This window comes from Nerophis ophidion, linkage group LG16 (genome assembly GCF_033978795.1).
Source record: "Nerophis ophidion isolate RoL-2023_Sa linkage group LG16, RoL_Noph_v1.0, whole genome shotgun sequence".
NCBI lineage: Eukaryota > Metazoa > Chordata > Actinopteri > Syngnathiformes > Syngnathidae > Nerophis > Nerophis ophidion.
This window is the reverse complement of record NC_084626.1, coordinates 14,584,467-14,612,464: the sequence shown is the minus strand read 5'-3', so window position 1 is coordinate 14,612,464 and position 27,998 is coordinate 14,584,467. Positions and strand designations below refer to the sequence as shown.

The 27,998-nt window shown below is 38.9% G+C and overlaps 2 protein-coding genes across 11 annotated transcripts in view; one reads left to right on the top strand and one right to left on the bottom strand.

The window, feature by feature from the left end:
* Positions 1–849: 849 nt before the first annotated feature.
* On the bottom strand, positions 850–24,299 carry eif4enif1 (eukaryotic translation initiation factor 4E nuclear import factor 1). Of its 2 annotated transcripts, none has more exons than XM_061874389.1 (19): positions 23,895–24,299; positions 19,664–19,805; positions 19,500–19,573; positions 16,708–16,835; positions 14,398–14,672; positions 13,875–14,082; positions 13,626–13,783; positions 10,488–10,626; positions 10,239–10,412; positions 9,793–10,064; positions 6,812–6,886; positions 6,517–6,703; positions 5,456–5,544; positions 5,162–5,298; positions 3,234–3,315; positions 3,023–3,140; positions 2,636–2,914; positions 2,390–2,557; positions 850–1,761 (listed from the first exon to the last, which is right to left on the bottom strand). In XM_061874389.1, exons 2-19 carry the CDS (start codon positions 19,757–19,759, stop codon positions 1,583–1,585), a joined length of 2,838 nt encoding a protein of 945 aa, XP_061730373.1. In that variant the 5' UTR covers positions 19,760–19,805; positions 23,895–24,299; the 3' UTR covers positions 850–1,582. The 2 variants fall into 2 exon arrangements, with proteins under 2 accessions (XP_061730373.1, XP_061730372.1); XM_061874388.1 differs by having other exon boundaries at positions 2,636–2,944; positions 23,895–24,295.
* Positions 24,064–27,998, top strand: part of sfi1 (SFI1 centrin binding protein) — a 48,474-nt gene continuing 44,539 nt past the window's right edge. For 2 of the 9 annotated variants that reach the window (XM_061874380.1, XM_061874379.1), the window contains exons 1-6: positions 24,066–24,894; positions 25,084–25,155; positions 25,239–25,349; positions 25,420–25,514; positions 25,583–25,700; positions 25,765–25,867. In XM_061874380.1, the coding sequence (XP_061730364.1) occupies positions 24,725–24,894; positions 25,084–25,155; positions 25,239–25,349; positions 25,420–25,514; positions 25,583–25,700; positions 25,765–25,867 (669 nt within the window). In that variant the 5' untranslated portion in view covers positions 24,066–24,724. Of the gene's footprint in view, positions 24,895–24,930; positions 24,954–25,083; positions 25,156–25,238; positions 25,350–25,419; positions 25,515–25,582; positions 25,701–25,764; positions 25,868–27,998 lie in introns of all 9 variants that reach the window. The other 7 variants (XM_061874381.1, XM_061874383.1, XM_061874386.1 and 4 more) reach the window with 5 other exon arrangements.

Below are 27,998 nucleotides of genomic sequence, written 5' to 3'. Positions count from 1 at the left end.
CAGGCAACATTATACACCCCGCTACCACCAGTCCCCGCTCACTTCAACCTACGCACGGAGGGGAGGGGGGGGGGGGTTCGGTATATTGTAGCCCGGAAGAGTTAGGTGTACATGGGATTCTGGGTATTTCTTCTGTTTTGTTGAAGTGCGGATGTTCTCCCGAAATGTGTTTGTCATTCTTGTTTGGTGTGGGTTCAGTGTGGCGCATATTAGTAAGTGTTTATATCACAACCCTCAGTGTAACCTGTATGGCTGTTGAACAAGTATGCCCTGCAGTCGCTTCAGCGTAGTTCCAGCAGCCGCACACCAAATGTGACCAGCTGGCACTCAGATAGCATTGTATAAAAGCAGACACGACAGTCGAGGGGCCTCCCGGAAATATGGTGGGGTTGGAGAGTATGCAGCTGAGCCACACCAGAGTGATAAAAGAGCCGCGGCTTGTCAACCCCTTATCTAGTAGTATGCCAAAAAAAAACATTGGACTAAAGCAGTTCCTCTCCCCTATATTCAAACACGGCGTTACTGTTCAAATGTATTGTAATGGTTCAGAGGCCAAAACGATTAAATACTTGTTAAACCCGCTGCCTTATGGTGGTACTTGAACGTTTCAGAATCAGTGGGATAGGGTATTAGAGAGCTTCCATCAAATACTGACCTTTCCCAAATGATAATCTAAATATACCGATAGTCCACAACTTGAATTCACTCGTTCAGCATGATACTTACATTTGAGGTTCATCTGGTGTCATTGGAATAATTGGTGTCCTCTTGATTAATGTAACATCATACACATTGTCCAATTAAAGACCAATTAAGGTGACAGAAAAAGGAGACAATAAAAACACTTAATTTGTACCAATGATTTAGTCACAATTTTATTTAAGTCTATATGTGCTTTATAACTTAATAGCACAACAAATCAAGTCCCCTACACCTCCAAAAAATGTGATCCTGCCTCTTCTTGTGGCAGGTTAATGGGAGAGGACCAGGTTTCAAAGGAAATTCAAAACAGTTACACAGAAGGCACAACCAGCAGTCTCGGAGTCGTTCCGAAATGATCCAGCTCATCACATCTAGAGAACAGAGCCAGGATCAAGGGAAGTGTACACAGCATAATCACCTCGTCCATCACTTGCAGTAACTCTCAGTGCAGTTCTTGAGGGGAAAATGAAAGTCAAGGAGAAAGAGTGCTACAAGCTCACAGTGACTGTCTTTACAGAATTTACACTGCACAATACTTTAACCTCCTCTATACCTAGAAAAAGAAACCATTGCTATATACAGGGGGACTAAAATAAGTTCCCATCATTTGTACAATTGTGAATTTACATAACTTACTCCCAAGTTTACTACTAGAATCTAATACAAAAAGGAGGGACAACAAAATAGTCACTTAGCTCAAGGAACAAATCTCCATTGCCCATCTTCCATTATCTGTTAATCCTAAAGAGCTTGGAGTCAAAGACAGTGCAGGTGTGTGCAACATCTTTCAAATTAAAGTTCACATTTTAAATGCATTGATCAGGAAGAGTAAATGGGGGTAGGTGAAATAATATTTTGCAGTCCACCTCTGTTTATTTTCCTATGGCCGGAACTCCAACTCATCTACACTTATGACCTTAGCTGGCATGGAGGGTAGTTGTTGATCCAGCACATCTGAGCCAAACCACTTAGACAGGCCTGGAGGAGGACTCCTGCCGTGCCGCTGGGGACCATTTGTTCGATGGCTCTGAGACTGTAAGCCCGGGATGATTGGATGCACTGCAAAAGACCACCAAGGTTTAATGCCACATGATATCCATTGCTGATGAACAAGAATAACAAAGACAATCCCTTACACTCAAGACAATGCAGCACCAGTGGAAATGTACTACTATCAAGTTTAGTAAGATGACTAGCATATACATGTGCATCAGTGACAGGACAGGCAGTTATTGGAAACAGAGTTGCAGATCAATGTCGCAAGAAAGCATGCAGTTTCCTTTCCTCACCGCCAAGAGGCGGGGGCCTATGTGAGCTGGCATGTGCTTGTAGCTGCCAAATTTTAGCAGCAAGGCACAGCTACAAAGGCCAGGAAAGTATAACAAAATAGCGGCTGAGTGACTAACAAAAGTAAATAACTTTAACGATGCAACAGAGCTTTTTTTAATGAAATATAAGCACCAACTTTAGAAAAATAAATAAGAATAGTTTTATAAAAATAAAATAAATTGAATTCGGTATTTGAAATTTTGTATTATTTGATACTCCTAACCTGCATTAATGATTAGAGCAGAAACAAATCACAATAAAAAAAAATAATAGTGCCTAACCAGGTATGAACCTCATCACTGATTTTTAGAATAAACCTCATCCAGATGACACTTGACCAATATTAGATTTTGCTCACTCTGTCTCTGCTGCTGAAGTTGCTGCTGCATTACTGCCAGCTGCATCTGACTATTTGCTATGGGAGGTAGAAGCGGGTGCCCTCCTGTTGCGCTGAGAGAGTACATCGGTTGGCCAAGTATTGTAGGGGGCAAGCCTTGAAGTTGTGCAAGGTCATGTGGATATATACCTGCAAATACGGGGAAAGAAAAAGTTGTAGCAAAGTTTAGATTACCATTTTAAGGACCAAATGATTGCTTGGCATTACCTTGGACAAGTGTAGGTGCTAGCTGCTGCGGTTGAATTCCCTGTGCAAGCATTTGTTGAACCACGTTGGGGTGGAGCTGGGGAGGAGGGCGCACCATTGGTACATGGGATAGTAGTGGTACTGGGTAAATAGGACGAGGGAAAGTGGAGGGTGGTCCTGGAAGTGTCGTGGTAGCTGTATGATGTCCAGCAGAAAGAGGTCGGAGTCGCTCCTGGTCCTTGCTTGCCAAGCTCTGAGAGGTGGACTTCATTCCACCAGAATGGGCATTATTTCCTTCCACTGCATCCAGGTGGAGATTAGTAGAGTTTTCTGTCATGAAATGTTTAAAAACTTCTACATTCAGACATTCAAATATGAACCTCTAAAGGCCAACAAAAGGTTCTATACCATCTTGTGCTGCTGCCTCCTCTTTGATCTCCGATCGACCTGAAGTATCATCTTTGCTTTTCTCTTTCGTCGCATACATTTTGCGAATCACTGATGTGGGTGTAAATGATGGAGACAACTAACAAAAATAAGAAAATTTCACCATTTTGTATTTAGGGGACAAAAAAAAAAAGTGTGTGTGTGGCGGGGGGGGGGCAAAAAAGTTGCTTACCATACTGGTGACAGCATTGCCAGGTGAACTTCTTCCTGCGGACTGAGCACCTGGGCCAGGTGAGCGGTTAAGTCGCTGTGGACTGATACCAAAAGCACATTACATACAAGAATACAATTAAAAATGATGTTCCTTTGCCGGTTACTACAGTAGATTGTAGATTTAAAAACAGTATACATTTTCTTTGTATCAATTCTAGTTTATGTCCTCTTGTTAATTTTCCTTAACTATAGTAACCTTGGTGAAAAGACAACTGAAATTGTGACTTTCGGGGAAATCGTGCGCTAGGTCAGGGGTGGGCAAACATTAAAACATAATTGAGCAAAGATCAGTTTTGAGAATCGTCACAACAAAACTGATTCTACACTTTGACGCACTGGCAACATTGGGTGATCAACAACCCTGCTCCCACTTCAAGAGATTGTAAGTAATAACCCTATAATACCATTTGTATATTTCTTTGATATATTGTTGAAAATAGATGTATTATGATTACAATAGCCCATGTTTGAGAAGTATACTCTTAGTTCCAAGATAGGCTTTGAAATGAATCATGTGCTTGCCTGGCCCGTGTATCAAATTTCAAAAGCCAATGTGGCCCCTGAAACAAAAAGTTTGCCCACCCCAGCTCTAGGCCCTTTATCAGCCTATTGTCATCCCTATGTCAAAACCTTGGTGCTTCTACTGATAGCTTGTCTAAATTTGACAATCAGCTCAGTGGTCACCACTAGCTTTTTCCAGCTCAGAATTCTTGGTGAAGCTATACCTTTTCAAGAATCCAGTACTAAAACGGTCCTGCATGTGCTCATTTCCTCCACGCTTACATTACTGAAATTGGCGTTGACCAGGCCTTTAGTTAGACTACAACTGTCCCAAAATGCTGCTGCTTGCTTCAACTCCACTACTTACCTGTTGTTTTAGGATCCATTAAGATTTTATTGTTTGTTTTTAAATGTTTAGATGCGTTAGCTTCTCCATATTTATCAGAATTGCTGTACCTGTATTTGCAGGCCTTAAACTATAGAACTCTCTCCCCTTGCAAATTAAAACGGCTACAGCTGTGGAGTCTTTTAAATGAAGACTTGAAATTTTTATGGACTGATTTTTAAAAAAGTTTTTACTGCAGTCTTAAATATTTTGCTTTGTGTAGCTTTTCTATTTCTTTGTTTTCAAACCTGTCCTTTTTAAAATAAATTTTGATCTTTGTTATTTTAACTTATCTTGTGCAGCACTTGGGGGCAGCTTGAACTGTGGTGTTCAAATGTGCTTCATAAATTAAATATTGACTTCCATTGCTTTGTCCCGCACTTGAAATAATCCAGTAGTAATGCCATTGTTGTCACTGTGCTTTTGTGGTACTTTTTGTAGGCCTCCCTCATGTAGGAACGTTGTTTTCTCCATTTGTGGATATTTATTCGCTGGAGCCTTAAAGCTTTAGAAATGGCTTTGTAATCCTTTCCAGACTGATGTATGTCAGCAACTTTATTTCTCATCTGTTCTTTAATTTCTATAGATCTTGCAATTTTGTTTCAGCTTTTTGAGAATTTTGGGCTGTCTTAATTTGGTCAAACAGATTATATTGAAGTTATTCCTTGATTGCACAGGTTTTGATGTAATCAGGTTTGGGTGTAGTCAAATTCAACTCAGGTTTCCAAAAACCTTAAAAAAATATTTAACAAAGGAGAAATTACTTTTTCACGTATAGCTTTTTTCCCCAAAAAATTAAACAAAAAAACTGCATTTTATATTTACTATGGTAAATGGATGGGTGGATAGATATTTGTCTAACACTTAAATGCGTTCGAAGGTCTCAAACAATTAAGCGGGGAATATATTCTGGAAAAAAAATAATTTGAGAAGGGGGCAAACACTTGTTGACGGCACTGTAAATTGTCTAAAGATATTTTTAAAGCAAAAACATATCTCACCGATTTCGAAAACATGGGTCCTGTGGCAGCCTGTTGTAGCCAGACTGGTATTGGTGGTGTGCATGTAGTGCAAGATCTTGTTGAAATGCTAGCGCCTCCAGATCTGCATGATTCACTGGCATGGAGAGCGCCCTCATCTGGTAAAAATTAAAACATGAAATTACTGAAAGGTGATTGTTCAGGTAGGTAGGTTTGTGGATACTACAACCTGTAAGTTGATAAACTATCAAGTTCCTGATCTAAACAGACTGTTCTTTTAATTAATTCCTCCACCAAGAGTAAGAGTCATGCTACCTGCTGCTGAGCTGCAGATACAGGGCTGACAGACCGGTGTACATCAGCAAATTGTTCAGGAGTCATGGGCTGAGGACCAACAGATAAGCCTTGGGGTACCAATAGGAAAGAAAAAAAATTCTAGTGATTCTGCTTGTTTTAAACATAACGACAATGCTAAACAGAACAATCAACTTAAAAAAACTTGTCGTTCACAAAAGGGCCAGACAACTTAGGACAGGGGTGTCTAAACTTTTCCCCTTGAGAGCCGGCTACGGAAAAATGAGAATGCGGGGGCAACTTTGAATAGGTTTTAGCATGTTTAATGTACATCAGTATACTATATGCTAAGCCATTTAAAAATATAGCTTAACTTTTGTGTTACTTATAATTCTGTACCACATAAATAAATAATTTTGCTTAACATACTTGTTTGTTGTGTTTCTTTTAATCGCTTCAAGGTTTTGAGGTAACGTTAGGACTTTGTTTCATTTCTCTGTACTGTTCTTAATGCAGTGTCTTCAAGTGACAGAAGAGATAAGACATATTTAAGTCACCAACAATGACTTGTTGGCAGCATGTTGTACGGTTTTGGCTGGTGTATATATTTTTTTCAATTCAAATAAAGGAATTTCTCTTCTCCTCCTTACGGCACCATTTCCTCTTGATTGGTTGGTTTGGCTGTATCTGTGGCGTTCTTTCAGGTTACGTAAAGTAGCAGTGTGCTGCAGTTAAAAATTACGGAAAAAATACGCGAAAATTGTAATGGACATTTTCCTGTCGCAATACGCTATGAATCTTAATATAGCTCAGCACTAGCAAGCTATGGCGTTTGTAAAGTGGAAAAGATGATGCTGCATTACCAGCCCTTTACCATTAGTGTAGGGTCTGGCTTTTATCAGGACAAAACAGGTACAGTTTGTCAAATCCAACTTTGTGTCTATCACCTACAGGTGTGCATAAATTACAGTTAGATCTATATATATACAATCAGCATTGGTCAATAAAAGCAGGAAGTCATCGGTATCTGCTTGAAAACAATTGTGCATCCACATTAATTTAACCATTTATTCGAAGATTACCTGCTGAATGCTGTAACCGACTGTTGAAGTAGTCAGGTGAGAGTGCTCGCTGTGGAAAGAGTGGTGGGGATGGAGGCTTGTGCAGCAGGCCATGTAGAGTGTTTGGAGCCGCTGGAACTTCAGAATTGCCCAAAAGGTTGCCAAGTAGTGTTGGTGAACGACTTCGAGCCGGCCCTCCAAGGAGCTCCTACAATAAAAAACATTTTCAGGTAAATACTACACCCAAAACCACACAGTCATGTTTGAGATATTTAAAGTGCAACCAGTTGATGTTAAACATTCTGACTTGGAATACCTGGAATATGTTTTTTGGCTGCTGTGGAGGCATCTTAGCTTCAGTTCGGGACACCACTGACTGGTCTGAAGGTGGCTGCAATAACAAGCAAGACTAAACATTTTTGCTTAACATTTTCTTATTGAATTGTTACTAAAACTGTTATTCATGTTCTGTCGTCACAGTGGGGGAACACATTAACACTGAAACATAACCAGTAGCATTGGTACCTCAACTTAGTGTTTTTTCAGATGAGAGCTGTCTCTCAGCTAATTGTTATGCTTTTAGTTGCAAGCAGACATTTGAATGACAAGCATCCCTGCCAATAGTCAGCATAGGGAATGTTACAGTTAATCTCTTAAAATATTTGGTCTTACTTGCTAGCATTAGCTTATAGCTAGAGATGGATATAACTATTTGCCAACCTTGCAAGGAAGACAGTGGGTGTGATTTATTTAATTAAAAAAACAAAAACAAAAACATGACTGGGTGTGTAGCCAACTTGGTGAAGCAGTTTGAGCATAGCACTGCTAGTCTGCATCGTACTGAAGCAGAATGAGTAGATAATGCCAGCAAATGACGTTAAAATAATATCCAAACAGACATTTATCCATGAAAGTATGGAGAAGCTGCTGATAGTGTATTTAACGGAGAAGCAGCTAAAAGGATACTGTAAAAGTACACTCCTCGAACAAAAATGCTGTATATTATGACATAACTTCATAAAACTACTGTTGTTGTCCATACTACATTCATACAATGTCTAATCTAAAAGTGTTAGTTTATTTTTAAAATACATGCTGACAGTCTAGGGTGTACCCTGCTTCTGGCCCAAAGTTAGCTGGGATAGGTTTCAGCAACCCCACGATCCTAATGAGGACAAGCGGTATAGAAATTGGATTGTTGTACAGTGCATCCAGAAAGTATTCACAGCGCTTCACTTTTTCCACATTTTGTGTGTTACAGCCTTATTTCAAAATGGAATAGTAATTTTTGTCCTCAAAATTCTAGAGACAATACTCCATAATGACAATGTGAAAAGTGTTTAAGTTTTACAAATGTATTAAAAACTAAAAATTAAAAAATCTCATGTACATAAGTATCCACAGCCTTTGCTCAATACCTAATGGATTTACCTTCGGCAGCAATAACATCCATACATCCTGGAAGAAAACCAATGCTTCCCATCCATCCTAATGGAGCTTGAGAGGTGCTGCAAAGAGGAATGGGCAAAACTGCCCAAACATAGGCGTGCCAAGCTTAAGGCGTATTCAAAAATACTTGAGGCTGTAACTACTTGCTCAACAAAGTATTGAGCAAAGGCTGTGAATACTTATTTAAAAAGGGATTTTTATGATTTAATACATTTGTAAAATTGAATAACAAAAAACTTTTCACATTGTCAAAATGAGGTATTGTCTATGATTTTGAGGACAAATCAATTTATTCCATTTTGGCTGTAACATACAATGTGAAAAAAGTGAAGCGTTGGGATTACTTTCCGGATGCACTGGACTACATTTACACTGGAGGCCAATGTGGCCAAAATTGAATTTTTTCGAAAAACTATTTTTTCCAGCAGACTGTTTGCAAAGTAAAATATAATCTTCAGACTCCATTGATTTATAGTGCAATATATTTGGGAGAGTTGTAATCTTTTTTATGGCTTTTAAATAGAGTAGGGACGGACATGAGTGTGGATTTATGTTAGCTTTATTTTTCAACTTACGCACTGTACGTAACATGAAAGCAAATACGCCATAGCATCAGTTTCGGTCCTTCAACAATCGGTATTTCTTTGGAATCAAAATATCCATTCATTTTCTCCCGCTTGTCCCTTGCAGGGTCAAGGGGGGTAGCTTATTCAAGCGGCACTCGGGTGGAAGGCAAGATACACTCTGGACAAGTCCCTACCTCATCGTAGGTCCAACACAGACATTCACACACTTGAGCCAATTTGTTGTTGCCAATCAACTAATCCCTAGGTGCATGTCTTTGGAGGTGAGAGGAAGTCAGAATACCCAGAGAGAACCCAACAGTCAGAGGGAGAACATGCAAACTACACAAACACCCCGACCCCGGGAATCGAACACAGGTCATTGTGAGGCATGAGCACTGAGCAAAGCAATGTCACACCGTGCTGCCTTGAATCAAAATATATAGTCACATATTACATGTAGACTATTATTTGTGTATTACTGACCCAGGTGCAAAACAACATTTAAGGAGGAGCATTACATTTTTCAGGGGGGCCCCTCCTGAAAACTGATTTCTGCCGCGTGAGTGCACACGCTTTTTTAAGTTGCCCTGCTTGGTCTTTGTCCACAACTAATTACTAAATGCAAGACAAACACATTTCTGGTTACTGTAATGATACGTATTTGAAATTATTTAAGCCTTTATCGTGTCTGAAAATAATTAAAGAGCTGGCAATTTCTATGGTACTAATGAAATTATAAAAGGACTGTTGATCCAAAGTTGAGGTGCTAAAACCTCTGTTGTTTAAAAGCTACGTAAAATATTAACTGTTCCTCACTCATGCACATACAAATATTAGTGTTTTGATGTATGCCAAAAAGAGATTCAAAGTAATATTTTGATATTGACACATCTTATCTGTGTATAAATTACTGGACTATCCTTAGGACATGCACACAAATTGGTCTTGTTTTTGGCAGTGACCTCATCTTGCAAGAAAAAGCATCTGATTGGCTGTCCTTCATAAGTAACCTCCACCCCTGTTAAATTGAACACCGTTGAAGAGCTATGATTGGTTATATTCCGAACTAGTCCTGATGTGGATTGAATCTCATGCAAAAATATCATATTTGAAGCACTTTGGAGCGTTTGGACTGGCAAAAAATGTTTGATTTGCATCACTTGAGGGCAAAAAAAAAAAAAAAAAAAGTATGTTCAATTGTTTTGAGTCAAGAGCTCTGTCACCTAACCAATTTAGCTCATAAGTTGAGGTACTACTGTACATTTATTTAAATGATACTTACATTGCTTGAGCTGGATTTTGGATGAGTTGGTAGAGTTCCACTTGCCTTCATGCTGCTGACCAGTTTATTAAAAGCGGACATGTCTGTGTCACGCCGGCGTGGCCGGACACTGGGGCCACCAGTCAAAGCCTCCTCTAAATGCTCGGCCATGAAGGGTGTCCCATTTCCTCTTTTTGGTTGGGCTACCTTTTGCACATTTGGTTGTGAGCCTAGTTTCAGGCCCTTCATCTCCCCCTCCACCTCCTCCAGAGACAGCACTGCTCCAGAGTGAGCTATGGTTGAGATGATAAAACGTGATGAACCCCTGGATGTTAGGTCATATCGCTAACATCTCAGCAGTTAATTTATCTTAAACAAAGGTTTCCGGAGGTTGCAAGGTTATGGAAGATGAATAAAATGCATCATATTGTATTCCGCGTAAACAGCATTTTTTACATAACACTCACTGCTTTCCCGTAGACGAGCTTTGTTGACAGAAAGGGTGGAGAGAAGAGGCTTTAGGTCTATTTTGGCCTTGTGCAGCAGTTCCAGTATGTCCACCTTCTCTTTGCCCTCTGATTGAATGGGTGTGAAGTATGAAGCGGGACCTTGACCTGAGGATGTCCCAAGGCCTTCTAGTCCTTTAGCGGAGAGATTTGCGAGATTGAGATGGAAACTTGAATTTTCCTCCGCACAGAAACATAAAAAAATCTTACCTGCTAGTTTTTCCAGCTCCTCATGTGGGGTGGACCTCAGACTGCTTGAGTGGCTGCCCGAAGGGCTCAAGTTACTGGAGAACCATTGACTAAAGCGGCTTGCTGATACAGGTCCTTCCCCTAAAACATCCTCGATCATCTAAAAGACAGAAGGCAGAAAAAGTGGAGGAAAATAAGGCAAGCAATAGCACACCAAAGGATGCAAGCGCAAAAGGATGTTTTCCATGTATTTTTTAAATGTATAAACTCAAATTTATTCATTCACTGCTCATTCACTAACAAAATGGTTAAACCAACCAAATCCATCAAAAGCCGCTTATCGCAATTGTAAATTAAATATACCAGCTTTTTTTTCCAGATTTGCAATAGAACTGTTCTCTTGCAAAAGTTGCAGTGTGCTCCATATCAAATCATCTCTGCTGAAGCCTAACACTTAACTTGTGTAGTTTTTGTTTGTCAGAATTGAACAAACAGAAAAAAACATCTACAGTAAAACTACTGCATATGCGCGAATCTGTGAAAAACAGTGCCGACAGAGCAATAGTCTCCAAAGAAAGAAAGCGATTGTGGCTTGCAAGCCCCCAACAGAATTTGGAAGTGAACAACATTCAAATTTGCTCAGATCATGTTTTATCTCGTGTGTATGAATACATTTTTACCAGTTTGTGACTTTATTGAAAACACATCGCTAACAAACGAGGACTAGTTTATATTTAAGCATGACAAGATGACATTCACGGATCACCTTTGCTTTCCTCAACCCATAAAGTAAGTGCGTAATGTATGCAATAATATGATTTCACTAGTAACATTTCATGTTGATCTCCTTCGGCAATTGGCGCCACTTTACGCTCATAACACTCCTTTCGGGGGTGAAGTTGATCTTTGTATAGTTGTGCAAGAGTTTGTGATGTTCCAGCATCTTTCGACACCGATTTTGGACTTATACATCGTACCATTCACTTTTATCGCCACGTTTACAAACAAGTCCTAAACACCTTATACCAGGGGAGTCAAACTCAAATACAGAGTGGGCCAAAATTCAAAACTGAACAAATACACGGGCCAAGGTTGAACAAATGAAACTTTTAATAGGGACCCGAACAAGTTTTGCATTGAATATTGAACAAGAAAGGCTTATATAACTTTAGTGACATGCAAAATCGAGTTTCAAATAATTAAAACCTATCAATGGCATATCAAATAAAATGTAAATAAAAATTGAATGCCTCTTTTCTATTTGCAGTCTTCTGAGGTAAATATCAAAATAAATTTTTTCCACAGGCTAATAATAAATTTGAAAATAAAATAAATGAATCAAACATTCAAGCCTTGTATTAGCAAGAGCAAGTGCATGAATAAAACGTAAAATATTGCTCAGTTTGCTACAATGATTTGCTTTAACACCGAATATGGAACAAGCAACGCTTGAATAACTTAATAGTGCAAAATCCATCCATTTTCTACCGCTTATTCCCTTTGGGGTCACGGGGGGCACTGGTGCCTATCACAGCTACAATAGGGCAGAAGGCCCAAAATCAACTTTCAAAAAACAAACAAAAAAACATCAAATGGTATATTAAATACAATTCAAATAAAAAAATGAATGCCTCTTTTCTATTTGCAGCCTTCTGAAGTATATCAACATTAACTTTTTCCACAGGCTAATAAATCTGAAAATAAAATGAGGTGGTGGAGAGTGTATATTGTAGGTTCTCAGAAGGGTTAGTGCTGCAAGGGTGTCTGAGTATTTGTTCTGTTGTGTTTATGTTGTGTTACGGTGCTGATGTTCTCCCGAAATGTGTTTGACATTCTTGTTTGGTGTTGGGTCACAGTGTGGCGCATATTTGTAACAGTGCTAAAGTTGTTTATACAGCCACTCTCAGTGAGACCTGTATGGCTGTTGATCAAGTATGGTTTGCATTCATTTGTGTGTGAACAAGCCGCATATATTACGTGACTTGGCCGGCACACTGTATGGAGGAAAAGTGAATGTGAAGACAGGTTGTAGAGAACGCTAAAGGCGGAGCCTTTAAGGCACGCCCCCAATATTGTTGTACGGGTGGAAATCGGGAAAATTCTAGAGAATGGTTGCCCCGGGAGATTTTTGGGAGGGGTACTGAACTTCGGGAGTCTCCAGGGATAAATCGGGAGGGTTAGCGAGTATTAGCGGTATTTCAGCGGCACTGCAGCTGTATAATGACGGCAGGCCAGCTCTAATGTTAATTTGATATTGCCTGAAGGGCCAAATGAAATTACATGGCCAAATTTGGCCCGCGGGCCAGAGTTTGACACCCATGACTTATACGTTAATATCCACTGGCTTCAACCATGCATTAAATTGATTATTCTGGGTCCATAAATCATTGGAACTTGCACTTACCCATCTTCTACAAGCAATTTAGCTTTGCGGTAGGTTTTCATTAAGCTTTCTCCACTGTTATGCTAAGCTTTATCGACACACTTCTGTGTGCGCAAAGCACACTAGCTGATGGTGCGCGATAAATTCTGACCGGACAGCACAGGCAGCAGCATACTTTAGTTCAGTTTCGTAGTTATGTTATTGCATCCTCAAAAATCGAAAACATTTCAAAACAAGACTGAAGTTCATGCATGTTTAAAATAAAAGTAACGTAAATAGATCTTAAGACCTTATAAAATCCCATTTAAAACCTAGTGAAATTTTAGGAGGATTTTAGACATTTTAAGGCCTTAAATTGAAATTGTTGGATTTAAGACTAAGACCTCACGGATAACCTGTAAAAGTAACATGACTTCCTTTACTTATCTTTGCAATTTTTTTTACGTATAAAATACAAAAATCACAAATTGAACCCCGATTTGAAATAAAAATTGCAATTAGTTTTTATCTCAAACATGCAAACCACAATATACACATATGCATACACATTACTTTAAATGTGAAATAAAGATAACTTCAACCTGTCAGTCAACCACTGAGTTGTGATCGAATTGCAGTAACAGCATATTGTAGTGATATTTTGTAGCACAGCAAATATACACTTAGAGCCTAAGAGGAAATCAGGATGTTTAATTCAAAGAAAACTATCTCGTTTAGAGTAAAATAGATGCTAATCTTCTCATTCTCACAACCCCTGAGTGCACCCCAGTACTTACAGATGCCAATCCAGGCATGGTCTTCTCCAGATTAAAAAATTCATTGAAGTCAAAGTCTCCAGTTGACTGCTCTGTCAGCACATCTGGGTGAGGAACCTCCTGATCAGCTGTAGCGCGCAGATTCACTTCTTGCTCTTCTGGAAGTCCATTGCACACCACTGAAGCACAAAAATAAAAGATGAATAATAAGCAACACCTACAAGTCCAGTCACAAGAAATTTCAATTTTTTGAAATTGTTTTTAACTTGCCCTCCTTCACAGACTCTGTCCTCTTTCTTGAGCGCCTTGACTTGCAGCGTCTGTCATCTTCCAGTAATTTATCATCAAATCCAATGAGCTCGATGGTCTCAGACTGACTTGTAGGACCAGCAGAGAACCACTCTGGTTCCTCCTCAGCATATGAGTCATTCCTTCTCCTTTCACTAAACACGCGTTTGTCTCCAAAGTCTCTGTCTCTCTGAAATAAAAAGAAAACCAAGGAATAAACATTGCTTTGATCAACATGATTTATGATAGTTGACATGGAGTAATCAAGTTACTAATGCAAGATATTATAATACCTCATGGAAAGAAATGTTCAAGCACAAAGGAAGCAGTTTACCTTAACATGAAGGTGAAGGGCAAATGTATCCTGTTTTTACTTTAGCATTATCGTCATAAACTGTCGTAAGATACCTGATGTGCACAAGCTTTTTTACACTGAAGTGGCAATTATATGCTTAACCATGATGTCATGCAAAACTGATTTACAATAAAAGCAATGCCAACCAACCCTGAATCTTTTATCCTTGAAGTCTCGCTCCCGTTCCCTCTTTTCCTCGAGACGGGCTTCTCGCTCAAAGGCTCGGGCAGCAATGATGCGGCCGCTTCCAATTCTGCGGGTACCTCCCAAACGGAGACTCTCATTCTCCTTGTTTTCAAAAGGGCTGATTGATCGGGAGGCGTGGACAGCAGGTGCAGCATTGCCTTGGCAGCCGCCCCCAAAGCTGCGACGCTGTGGGCTCAATACGACATCCAAGTCATCCTCCTTTAGCCTCTCACATGGATCTTAAGAAAAACACAGCAAACTGGTTTCATTTCAGCTAATATTTTACAAAAGAAAAAGAAAAAAAAATGTAACTTAAAAGCTAAATAACTTTCAGATTCTTCACCTAAGTTCAACCCAGTCTGACTGGTCGATAGAAATGTTGTATGGAAATTAAAAGTAGTGTTGAGTGGAAGCACAGCATTGTATTAGCATTAAAAAAATACCCCCAAAAAAACAATAGAATGTTATATAAACAGAATTTTCCAACTTTCTTGATCTAATAGCAACCTTAAAACCAGTTGCATAGGTAAATTAAAAGGGGCTGTTTGCAGAATGTACACAGACGCCTGGAGGGTGCCAATTTTCCAACGTATTTTACATATATCCCACCTTCTTACAGCTTCTCGTACATAATGATAATTGTCAAACAACTGTGTTCTGTTAAACCACTAATGGTAACATAAGCTAGCTAATGGTTTTATTGTTACGTTTTAATTTGAGAAGTATTACTCTGAGGAAGTTGCAAACAGCACCTTTAAGGAATTTCCACCATTTGCCAGTTGGCAATGAGTACACACTGGTAAAATGAATTCAAGTTTTTTAAGCTAGTAGAGCTGCTGCCTATTTGGGGATAGGGTGTATTGTAGGGATCGACTAATATGGCAAAAATAATCAAGATTTTTTTGATTGATTAATAACTCGATAATTTGTGTATTTGGGTATTTATTGTACCACCAAAACTCAACTGGAAATATAGTTAAAAAAAACTAATATACATTTGTTATGCATAAACCCCAACAAGTAAAATAATAGTAACAATAAAATTTTAATTACAATAGCAATAGAAAAATATTAAAATTTTGTGTTTGGTTTTGTTTTTAATGCCATTTTTACATTTTACCACCATAAAATGTGTTTTTGGGTCAAATAAAATTCAACAAAATAAAATGTTTGAGAGTTACTGGTAATGATGCATTTACGTAAATACGTACGTGCGTGCGTACGTACGTAATGATGCATTTACGTACGTGCGTGCTTGCGTACGTACGTAATGATGCATTTACGTACGTGCGTGCACGCGATTTTTGTATGTGACTGCTTTTGTATGTGCGCAGGCGCCCTCTGCACTTACGTGTTGAGGCCGGGTGAGCGACAGCCGTAAAGTCCAATAATTTTATTTGGGCCAGTAAAAATGATTACGTAAATTTTGCAGTTGTGAAAAATAGACAATTGTCAAACAAATGTATTCTGTTAAAACGCTAATATGTTTTGAACAAGGTTACTGTGGGGAAGTTACAAACAGTACCTTTAAATGCAAAAATCCTTACATTTATTGGTGCAATATATCAAAGCATGATTATGTAAATTCATGAATAAGAGCTTTGAGCCAGTTATGCTTGTGTAAGATACTTTTTCAAAACCTTTATTTTGTAAGCGCAGTTAGAACAGAAATGGGGTACCGCACTATTATAGGGAAGGAAATGTGCTATGCTGTTCTCAGCTTGACTAGGAAGGAGGAAATCGGGGCGGTAAAAAAAAAAAAAAAAGTGCACACCTCAAGTTGTGACTGCTGTTTGTAAATTGATCTTACATCGACGTTGTTCACAACAACAAGCAGATGAGATGTGTTGTGGGTGTATGGATTGTGCTTGCTAGCTTTAGCTTTTTAGTTTAGTCGCTGTTTTAAGTGACAGTCTCTCCATTGTTTAGTTCAGGATGGGGCGCTTGAGTGAGTGAATGTGAGTCTGAATGTTGTCTTGTCTATCTGTGTTAGCCCTGCGATGAGGTGGCGACTTGTCCAGGGATGATTGATTAGGCATACTGGCGCTGTGTCAAATTAGTTTCAACCACAGTGAGATCCCAAACTTGCCTTATTCATTCGCTCATCTGTTTCACAGTCAAAAGCTTCGGAAGGTCCATTAATCGCTTTTTAGATTATATTTTCATGATCATGAGAAGCCATAATCAAAATCAAAATGTTGTTAAATTGTTCAGCTCTACTGTATTGAAGTTTATGAAATCTATTCTTGCTCTGCAGGTTTGACAGTCCTTTACCTGGGATTCTTCGTTTCAGTGGAATTCTGTCCTCCAAAAAATCCTTTTTAAAAGAGTCCATCGGAGAGTTGCGTCCTGAAGTGGGATATAGCGAAGCACGCCACTTCTCGGGGTCCCAGACGCCATCACTGCACCAAAACAAGAGAATACCACATGACTGATTACAATAAAAGGTGATGTCTGGGAAAATGGACTTGAGCACAGTTATTGGTGGTGTTTCTTCATCAAAATCTCCCCAAAAAATCCAACAGTCTTTAATTGACAACATCAGCAATACTCATGCTGCTGGTTGCCAGCAAGTAGTCAAGTTTTTTTATATGTAGCATCCAGGTACAATTCATCCCACAATGTTTTCACACAATCCAATTCTTCCTTAATTATGACCATATTTGCCAGTGAAAAAAAAATGTGTTTGCATTTAGGCTCCAACCTCCTTTGACATACAGTACGTCTAAATCCGTGGTCGCAACCTTTAGCATACAAATAGCCATTTGAGCGTATCTCTCACCAAATAAAACTCACCAGAAGCTGCAAACTCTGAACCCTAAAATGATAACACCACTTAATTTCATTACACTTATGCTATTGCATTTATTAAATCAAATAACTCACCAAGTACTTGTGTTCTGATCAACCTTGTCAACAGTGAATGGAACTGAATCTGCATTAAATGTGACTGGCCAATTATGTTAGTAGTAGCTAAGCTAGCATGTCACAAGAGTGGCATTGCAGTGTACAACTGCTAACGTCTACGCTGAGCAAAAGCGCAGAGGGTTGATATAGCACTAGCATGATATACTGACGAAAAATGTATCTTCTTGCCAAATCTTACTTGATTATATCAACTTTTATGGATTTATTTTAGGAGCAAAATGAAGATGAAAGGGTTGAAATAACTCTTCCCACGAGTGCTATCGTTTTATTTTTCTAGTCTTACGATCTATTTTTAGTCAAATATGCAAGTAAATTTGTTGTACTATACAGCCCCGCTTGAACGACTAATAGTTTTGTCCACTTGAAGGTGTAGCATGAACCGTGGAGAGATATTGTTAGTATGTGACAAAGTACTAATGTTACCTCAAAACCATAAAGTGATGAAGAGAAACACACCTAACGAGCCAGACAAGATCATCCAAAGGCACTTTCTATTACAAGCAGTCCCGCAGACAGAAATTACAGGAACACTATCTAAATTTCTCAAAAAAAAAAAAAAAGGTTTTCCACATTAACACTATTCACATGAATGCACATTTCAGCCAGGAAAAAGACAAATCATATCGTTCGACGATGAAATTCCAAATAAGTTATTCTAATGCTTCAGCAGCCAAAAACTAAAATAGGTTTACAGTTGTCTCCAACTAAAATGTCAAGCCTTATTCTCACAGTGGCTGGATAAGTAATAAAAAACACAGGTTTAATTAAAATTCATGTGTACTGCAAAATCAGTTTACCCACAAATGTTGCTACAAATTCTGAGAATAAAGCAGGGCTACGATAGACTCGGTTGGTAGAGTGGCCGTGCCAGCAACTTGAGGGTTGCAGGTTCGATTCCCGCTTCCGCCATCCTAGTCACTGCAGTTGTGTCCTTGGGCAAGGCACTTTACCCATCTGCTCCCAGTGCCACCCACACTGGTTTAAATGTAACTTAGATATTGGGTTTCACTATGTAAAGCGCTTTGAGTCACTAGAGAAAAGCGCTATATAAATATAATTCACTTCACTTTACTGGGGATATTTTGTGGTTGCAGTACAAATACAAAAAGTCTTAAAATAAAAATGGCACAACATAAATACAAGAGGGAAACATTACAGAAAAGAAAGGAAAATAAACATACATTTAAAACAAATCTATGTATAGCATTAACATTGTTTCTTAAATATAATTTAGCTCCATTTTTTCCCATTGTTGCTGCTTATTGTACAATGTACTTTGAGAATCTTTTTTTTTTCACCCCTCAAGATTTCCCCAATCCTTTTAGTCACTCTTTATTAAAATTAAAAATAAATCTGACATCAATTGCTGGTTTTATGGTAGACTGTTCTCGTGTTTAGAGTCTCTTTACTTCTGTCGTTCAATGTACGCGTCACACTTGCTTCTCGCTGCTGGGAGCCATCCTATGCCTACAAGACGCCGCTGTTATCTTAAAATTTGAAGATCGCTGTCCCCGGACACATTAAAGTACATCCACATCATGGACATGCCTCCGATCCAGACAACCCAGTGCATATGGTTGACATTAGAGTTGGGAATCTTTGGGCACATCCCGATTCGATTACAATGCAGGAGCAACAATTCAATTCCAAATCGATTATTGATGCATCTTTAATTTATGGATATTGAGACAGTTTTACATTTCATTTTGTTTCACTAAATAAGCGTTTATCACATTTAATTTGGAATAAGAAACAGTAAAACAATTCCCACATTTATGAAATTAATAATAACGTGTGCAAAACTAGACCATAAGTGCCCAATAATAAAGGAGGTGATCGGCTCCATCAGTGAGGTAGCTGTTGCAGTCAGCCACACTTTAGAACGGATTCATACTGTAACTGCACGGAGACAGACATGTTTGCACGAGGAAATACTTGTTTGAACTTGGCCCTCTATCATAAGTCTAGCAATAAAAGCTAAAAAGAGCATCAGACTGTCTTTTTCTGGATGCCACAATATATTATACAAGTTAGCTTTGTTTTCAAGTAAAACATTTTTTTTTTAAGTGTTGCAGGTAATTGTGGCGGTGCACCATGACAACATCAAATACATTAGGGGAAACCATGTAAAGTCTTACCTGTCATATTTCTCTGAAAGACATTCTGGCCTTTCATTGGAGATGGGTAGCTCTTTTATATAAAGAAGCTCCTCCTACATAGAGGAATCAGAATGAAACATTACATCCAGAAAAGCTTAAAAAATGAAAAACTTCCCAATTGCTTTTTCATTCCACTATATCACCTTGGTATATTTATGTAGAGCTGTTGCTGGTTTTGTAACTTGATCCCCAGCATCACCACTTCCAATCTTCTCTTCAACACAAGCGTCACCGTCCATGGCAGATTGCAGGTTCAGACAAACAGCTTCCAGGCAAACGATGACTCTGTTGGGAATAGTTTGTGTATTTCAGGAGCTTAATTTTAATGGGCACCCATTGCATGACCCAATTGAGGACACACTTTTAGTTAGAAGTAGGGCTGTGCGATGTATCAAGTTTGTAAGATGTATCGATGTATTTTTTAAGATATGAATTAAGAAGATATCGTAATACTGATATAATTTATTTCACTTAAAATGACCAAATGCCGCTTATTTGTTACTTGTTCTACCCGCTCCCCCTGCATGCGTTATTAAACCCCTTCACTTCCAAGACGTGCTTGCATTGATTGATTAATTGAAACTTTTATTAGTAGATTGCACAGTTCAGTACATATTCTGTACAATTGACCACTAAATGGTAACACCTGAATAAGTTTTTCAACTTGTTTAAGTCGGGGTCCACATTAATCAATTCATGGTACAAATATATACTATCAGCATAATACAGACATCACACAGGTTAATCATCATAGTATATACATTGAATTATTTACAATCGGGGGGTGGGATGAGGAGCTTTGGTTGATATCAGTACTTCAGTCATCAACAATTGCATCAACAGAGAAATGGACATTGAAACAGTGTAGGTCTTACTTGGTAGGATATGTACAGCAAGCAGAGAACATAGTGAGTTCAAATAGCATAAGAACAAGTACAGTATATACATTAGAAATACATTTGATTATTTACATTAGGTTATTTACAATCCGGGGAGATGGGATGTGAATGGAGGGTATTAGTAAAGGGTTGAAGTTGCCTGGAAGTGTTGTTTTAGAGACGGTTTTGAAGGAATATAGAGATGCACTTTTACACTTGTTGGGAGTGCATTCCACATTGATGTGGCATAGAAAGAGAATGAGTTGAGACCTTTGTTAGATCGGAATCTGGGTTTAACGTGGTTTGTGTACTATAAGAACATCCATGATTGGTTGGTTGTTTACTATGATGAGTCACGATTAGTTAGTGACAGGCCAATCAAAGAAAAGATAGGATGGGTCATCAAAACCAGGAAGGTAAATCACAAAGTGCCTGCAAATGTATTTTTTGGTCTGAGTTTGACACATTTTGTATTATTTGCACTGCTACGTTATTTATTTTACGTAGAAAAAATATATTTTTCTATTTTATTTTTTGTGATTTTGTGCTACTTATACAGTAGTGCTGTTAATACCCATTTTGACCACTGAATAAAAAGTGCCACTGACTTAACAGCAGTTGTCATTCACTTCCATTTCACTGAATATCACCCAAAAATGAATCTTTATATGTATACTTTCACCGAAATATACAGAGATATATATAGAATAGTGATGGGCCTGGCAACACCGATGTATCGGCGCATGCGTCGAGCTCATAGAGCGAAACCCTGCGCGTACCACTTTTAAAAAGTCACGTGACAGATCATGAGCTGTTTTGGTCACGTGACCGATATGCGAACTGTGTCGCACTGACGTATTCGCGCCAACCTGTGTTTATAAGGAAGTACATCTGTCAACAAGATGCTGTTGCTGCCAACAGAATCGCCGCACTTCTGTTTGTCATTTATCGTCGTAGGAGATCATGGAACAGCCTCAGGCAAAAAAAAGATTTCTGCCGTGTGGAAATATTTTTGATCTTATATCGGAAAAAAAAGTATTTGTGTTCGTTTCCTTGTCGTTTTATCCTGTTCTCTCAAAGTTTCTACTCGGTCTGTTAGGAGGGCTGTAACGCTACATGTATTTATATTGAACCGCATTGTCCCACCCACACACCCATGTGGTTACATTAAAAAGCAGTTACAGCTAACTCCTTCAATAGCTCAGTTGGTACAGTGGTGGACTGTACTTGCTTATGCTGAGTTCCGTAGGGCGCTGGTTCAAATCCAGCTCGACGGATCACTCATTATATTTTTGCCATGAATTGATTTACTTGGACCACGACTTAAACAAGTTGAAAAACTTATTCGGGTGTTACCATTTAGTGGTCAATTGAACGGAATATGTACTATACTGTGCAACCTACTAATAAAAGTTTCAATCAATCAATCAACAGTGGGTATTCAGAGCGCATGTAAAAAAAAAAAAAAAAAAATCCCAGTCCACAAGTATCCTCATTCACAACGTTCTCTTAGATTTCCATGTTATGATACATGTTAGCATTATTTATTGACTATATCTAAAAAGATAAAAAAATATTTTTATTTAAATGAAGATATGAAATAATCCTAAATGAAATACAATGACTTGGTTTATATTATTGTATATACTAGGTCATAAAATCAGTGTCAGTTGAGTCGTCCATAGGTAACCTGTAGGAATTTTTAATGTCCAGCAGATGACAGTATTTAGTGACAAAGTATTGACACAGTATCAATACAGTTTTGCAATGTGTCAAAACTATACATGACGCCTCATCAACCCATCACTAATATCGAGTTTAAGTAAAAATATATCGAGATCTACTTTTTCGTTTATATCGCCCAGTCATATTTAAAGGCCTACTGAAACCCACTACTACCCACCACGCAGTTTGATAGTTTATATATCAATGATGAAATATTAACATTGTAACACATGCCAATACGGCCTTTTTAGTTTACTTAATTACAATTTTAAATTTCCCGGGAGTTTCGTCTTGAAAACGTTGTGTAAAATGACGTGTTAGCAAGACGTCACGGGTTTTAAGGAAATATGAGCGCTCTCCACACACACACACACACACACACACACACACACACACACACACACACACACACACACACACACACACACACACACACACACACACACACACACACACACACACACACACACACACACACACACACACCTAAAAGTCGCCTGCTTTATCGGCATAATTACAGAATATTTTGGAGATCTGTGTTGCTGAATCTTTTGCAATTTGTTCAATTATAATTGGAGAAGTCACAGTAGAAAGATGGAGTTGGGAAGCTTTAGCCTTTAGCCAAAAAAACACACGGTGATTCCTTGTTTACAATTCCTGGAGGTGAAACTTTACTATGGATCAGAGCGCGGTCAAGCAAACATGAACCACGACGGAATGTCGACCAGCAGTTTTCGGTAAAAAAATTGTGGTAAAAAGTTGCTTCTTACCGGAGAAAAGCTTAGCTTGTGCCGTCCATAAAGCTGCCGTCGACTCCCCTGAGACATTGGCGTCAAGACACCCGTAGACGTAAACCGACTACCAGGTACTATTTAACTCACTAAAACACTAGCAACACAATAGAAAGATAAGGGATTTCCCAGAATTATCCTAGTAAGTGTCTCTAAAAACATCGGAATCCGTCCCAATGCAATCGCGTTTTTTATGTTACTTTTTTTTTTTTTATCTTTTTTTTTTTTTTCTAGTCCGTTGCTATCAATATCCTCAAACACAAATCTTTCATCGTCGCTCAAATTAATGGGGAAATTGTTGTTTTCTCGGTCCGAATAGCACTTTTTGTTGGAGGCTCCCATTAAAAACAATGCGAATATGTGAGGAGCTCCCACACGTGTGACGTCATCGTCTGCGACTTCCGGTAGAGGCAGGGCATTTCTCTTAGCACCGAAAGTTGCGAACTTTATCGTGGATGTTCTCTCCTAAATCCTTTCAGCAAAAATATGGCAATATCGCAAAATGATCAAGTATGACACATAGAATGGACCTGCTATCCCAGTTTAAATAAGAAAATCTAATTCCAGTAGGCCTTTAAAAGCATTTCAAGTCTAATACACGGTTCAACGTATAGTCAAAAGCAGGCTATAAATAATGAATACGATAGGGAAACTACATTAAAAAGCCAGAAAAGTTGTGCACGCTAAAATTCACCTGGGGACGACGAGAACTGGAAAGTCCCGACAATCCAATTAGCACGTTGATTGATTTCAGCTTGAAGGAAACGGGAAACAGCAATTGCAAATTAGCAATTTGCAACAGCCAAATTTGGATTAAACATTACAAAACACTACTTCTACAACATCTTACTTGTTGTATATTTACATTTGGAGTTTCAGCAAACATTAAACAACACAATTACATATTGTTCGGTGTACAATTTACGAGTGCCGAAAGCGCTGATAAATAACGAATTGATAACGAGTGCTAAAAAACTCACCGGTATGCCGGCAGCGTCGGAAAGTGGTTGAGCTATAGTTGACGTTCGTCGGCTAGCTAGCTAATGTAGCCCCTTAGCTAGCTAGCTAGCCAACTAGCTGGGGAATGGGATAAAGCCCACCCACAAATCCTACACCGGCCGGGTTGCTGCAGTAATGGGAAGAAACGAACAGCACTAGGGTGACTTTAACTAACTATACGGTCTTAATGGGACAAAAATATCTCTGAGTAATCTGAAATACTTGTCTACACGTTCTCTCTTTCCTGAGTCGTAGCAGTGTTTTTTTCTCTGATCGCCTCTTTAAGAAGGTCTTCGGAAAGCCAACGGGGTGCCCGTCGCGCCTTTGTAGAAATCCAACGAGCCGGACATGTTTGATACCTAATATTGACAAAACCTACAGCACAACTCCGAGTTACTTAAAAGTACACATACATTTATGAGTAGTGGAGAAAAATGCGTCATGAGATGTGACAATGTCGCGGGACAGTATGCTAAGTTTAGAGTTGTTGTAAGGCATATACTCGGACAGCTAAGTTCTACTTCGGGGTACGCTTGATTTGTGGACTTTTAGTCGCTGCGTTGGCTCTCTTCCCTCTCCAAGTCAGTCGAGAGCAACATCGCTGCTGACAGGTCCGTAAATGAAACACATCCGCTCGTGCATTTCTCGTCACGTGACAAGAAAACAAAAACAAATGCGCGGTAGTCAAGTTATCCAAAATAGTTCGTACACTAAATTACGGCATAAAACTCACCACCTCAATTCTAAAGTCGACGTGGCGTTTTGTTATTTCCATGCAATATTTTAGACCAATAGTCTCGTCTTCGTAATAATGGAAAACAACTCAACAAAACCAGCCGATCTTCAAAGACAAATGCTGCACGCGGTCAGATTTAGTGCAGAAAGCGAAGCGCGCACAGCTCAATGTTCTTGTACACGTATTCCACGCACAGTTGGATACAATTGGAACAAAGGCGGAAGGCTGAAGGAGTTAAGAATAAGGTGCTAAATCTGTTGCGTTTGCATTTTGTTTTGCAGAATGGTGCTGGCGAATTGTCCAGGTTGTACACCCCCTTCCGCCCGAATGCAGCTGAGATAGGCTCCAGCACCCCCGCGACCCCAAAAGGGATAAGCGGTAGAAATGGATGGATATAGTAAGTATTTTTTGTGTGACATCTACAATCTCTGCAGGCACTTGGCAAGGAAATTCTTCAAAATATGGATGCAGAACACCTTTGGTCAGATCCTTCCTTATGTTGCGAGGTAATTGTTTAAAATAAATTATATCTCAATCCATGGAAACAAGATGCAGTCATCAGTCATTTTCGTTTTATTTTAATGTGCAGGTGCCACTATGACAATATGCTGCAGAGACGAATATTTCAGGGATGGAGAGACGAGTGGTGGGCGTCCAGAAAAGAATGGAGTCTGTCCCTACGCGCAGAGTGTCATCACAAGTTCGAATCAGACATTGTTATGCAGAATTATGATGACTGTCAAATCTTAATGACTGTGTCTTTCATCAAGGTATCACCTGCTCCTTCTGACTTTCCAAAGTTGGCAAACTTTTATTTCACTGCAAGACGAAAAGAAGAGCAACATACATAAGGCTAAATTGTTCGGTATGTTTTTGCCACAAAAGGTTTAAGGAAATAACTTCTCAAATTTAAGCACTATTGGGGTTTATCAGATGACAGGCGACGGATGCGTCGTGTATTGCACAAGTGGGAGAATTTTATCCAGATGTGTCTGCTAAAAAGAAGAAGAAATCAATCAGCCCGAGAACAGCACAGACGCACACATATTCGGTATGTAAAAGTTGATCCACAGTCAAGTGTGACATTTGAACAGGTTATTATGTTACTCTTGCAGGTCAGTGTGGCGTTTGTGGCAGATTAAGTATCAACAGCATCAAAACATTTGCACAATGGAGGACCAAGCCTTGAAGCTCCGGACAGTGAATCTACAGAGCAGGGTGAAGCACCACCATTTCTTTGCATGACATTTGCACTTACACACATTTTTATGCAGAAGTAATTAGACAATGACAGAGGTTTTTGCTCTTGTACACCAGCACAATGTCGACTTGTAGCCTTGTGTACAGATGTCATACAGCATTACTGTATTTATCAACAATTTTGAGTAAGTCACAGAGGTGCCGCAATGGGGTATTTAAAGTGCTACCCGAAATCTAGTCTTGATGCCAGACTTTAGATAGTTTAAAAGTGTTTTTACTGAGCCACATTTGGTGTGTCTGTACTTTAAAGTACCAGTAGAATGTAAAAATAAGTTGAATTTATATGCTCAATTGCGTTGCAATGTATGACAATCTGCAAAGTTTATGAAAATACCATCTAAACATTACAAAATACTAGGGGTGTATTGGTACGTGTATTTGTATTGAACCGTTTCGGTACAGGGGTTCCGGTTCGGTTCGGAGGTGTACCGAACGAGTTTCCATACGAACATATGAAGTAGCCGCCTAAGATTAAGTCTTAACAAGCTGCTCCGTTCCGTTCTGCCTCTGTCTCCTACACAGCACCCAGCATTGTCCCACCCACACAACCAACTGATTGTTTACCTATATAGTGGAAACAGCCAATCAGCAGTGCGTATTCAGAGCTGTAACAACCAATCAGCAGTGCGTATTCAGAGCGCATGTAGTCAGCGCTTCAGCGTTGAGCAGATAGGTGTTTAGCAGGTGAACAGCGGACTCTCCCCAAATTATAATAACCACCTCCCAGGTCAACGTTTTAGATGACGTTCGAGAAACAAACTGCAGCTCAGCTCGCTCGCAGTCCTGGCTTGAGGTGAAGGCTCATTATTTTTTAGCGTAACGTTAGCTCATTTTGCTGTGTGTGTGCGTGTGTGCGTGCGTGTGTGTGTATGCTAGTGATATAATAATGTAACTGCATCATTAAGCCTACATGAACTTCATGGTGTTCAGGGATGAATAGTCTCTCCTATTGCTATTGTGCTATTTTTTCAGCTATAGTTACATTAATCATTGGTAATGTAGCAGCCTATTTTGAATGGCAGGGTCCCTGCTATCACATGTTGATAAAAATATAAGATTTACATAATAAAAATCAACTACAGGCTTCCCAAATGCTGTAATAAATTAAGCATAATGAGTTGACTTGAAACTGTTTAATGTTGCACTTTTTATATGTAGACGAAAAGTTTTGTCATTTTATTTAATCTGAGCAACAAGTTGAGGCAGTTTAATGTTGATTAACGTGGGCAGAATTATTATAGTGTTCCCAATGTTAAAAGGATAAAGCCATTGTTTACAAATTTGGTAAATAAATGATCAAAAAATTAATATTTTGTTGTTTTCTTACTGTAACAAAAATGAACCGAACCGTGACCTCTAAACCGAGGTACGTACCAAACCGAAATTTTTGTGTACCGTTACACCCCTAAAAAATACCACAATTTCAGACGGCCATTTCCGTTCCGAGTAGCTTCAGCATTTTCCGTAGATTTGAGGTCGTACTTCTGCACTATGACCATATCATCAGATCAGTCATACTGGAAATATGCAAACATTGCAAAGAGATGTGCTGTCTATAATTCACAATGCATATATAAGACAAGAACACATATACTGTACTTGGCTTTTTTTATTGTTCAAAATCGGAAATAAATAGCGAACAACTGAATCAACATATCGAAAGTCCTATATTGCGCCCATAAAACCCTCGAAAAAACCTCCAGAAACCCTTCCATACATCCATTTTCGACCGCTTGTTCCTCTCAGGGTCAAGGGGTTTCTGGAGCCTATCCCATTAATCATTAAGCAGAATTGAGAACTGAAAAAATTGAATATACAAACCCCGTTTCCATATGAGTTGGAAAATTGTGTTAGATGTAAATATAAACAGAATACAATGATTTGCAAATCCTTTTCAACCTATATTCAAATGAATGCACTACAAAGACAAGATATTTGATGTTCAAACTCATAAACTTTATTTTTTTTTGCAAATAATAATTAACTTAGAATTTCATAGCTGCAACACGTGCCAAAGTAGTTAGGAAAGGGCATGTTCACCACTGTGTTACATCACTTTTTCTTTTAACAACACTCAATAAACGTTTGG

Bases quoted from the DNA above. Each gene is read 5' to 3' on its own strand.
- eif4enif1 (XM_061874388.1), bottom strand. From the start codon at position 19,759: ATGGACGGTGACGCTTGTGTTGAAGAGAAGATTGGAAGTGGTGATGCT. The intron at 13,784-13,874 runs GCAAGTTAAAAA...TTTGTGCTTCAG, and splicing joins GACAGAGTCTGTGAAGGAGG to TGGTGTGCAATGGACTTCCA. The intron at 1,762-2,389 runs GTGAGCAAAATC...GGTCTTTTGCAG, and splicing joins ACTTCAGCAGCAGAGACAGA to TGCATCCAATCATCCCGGGC.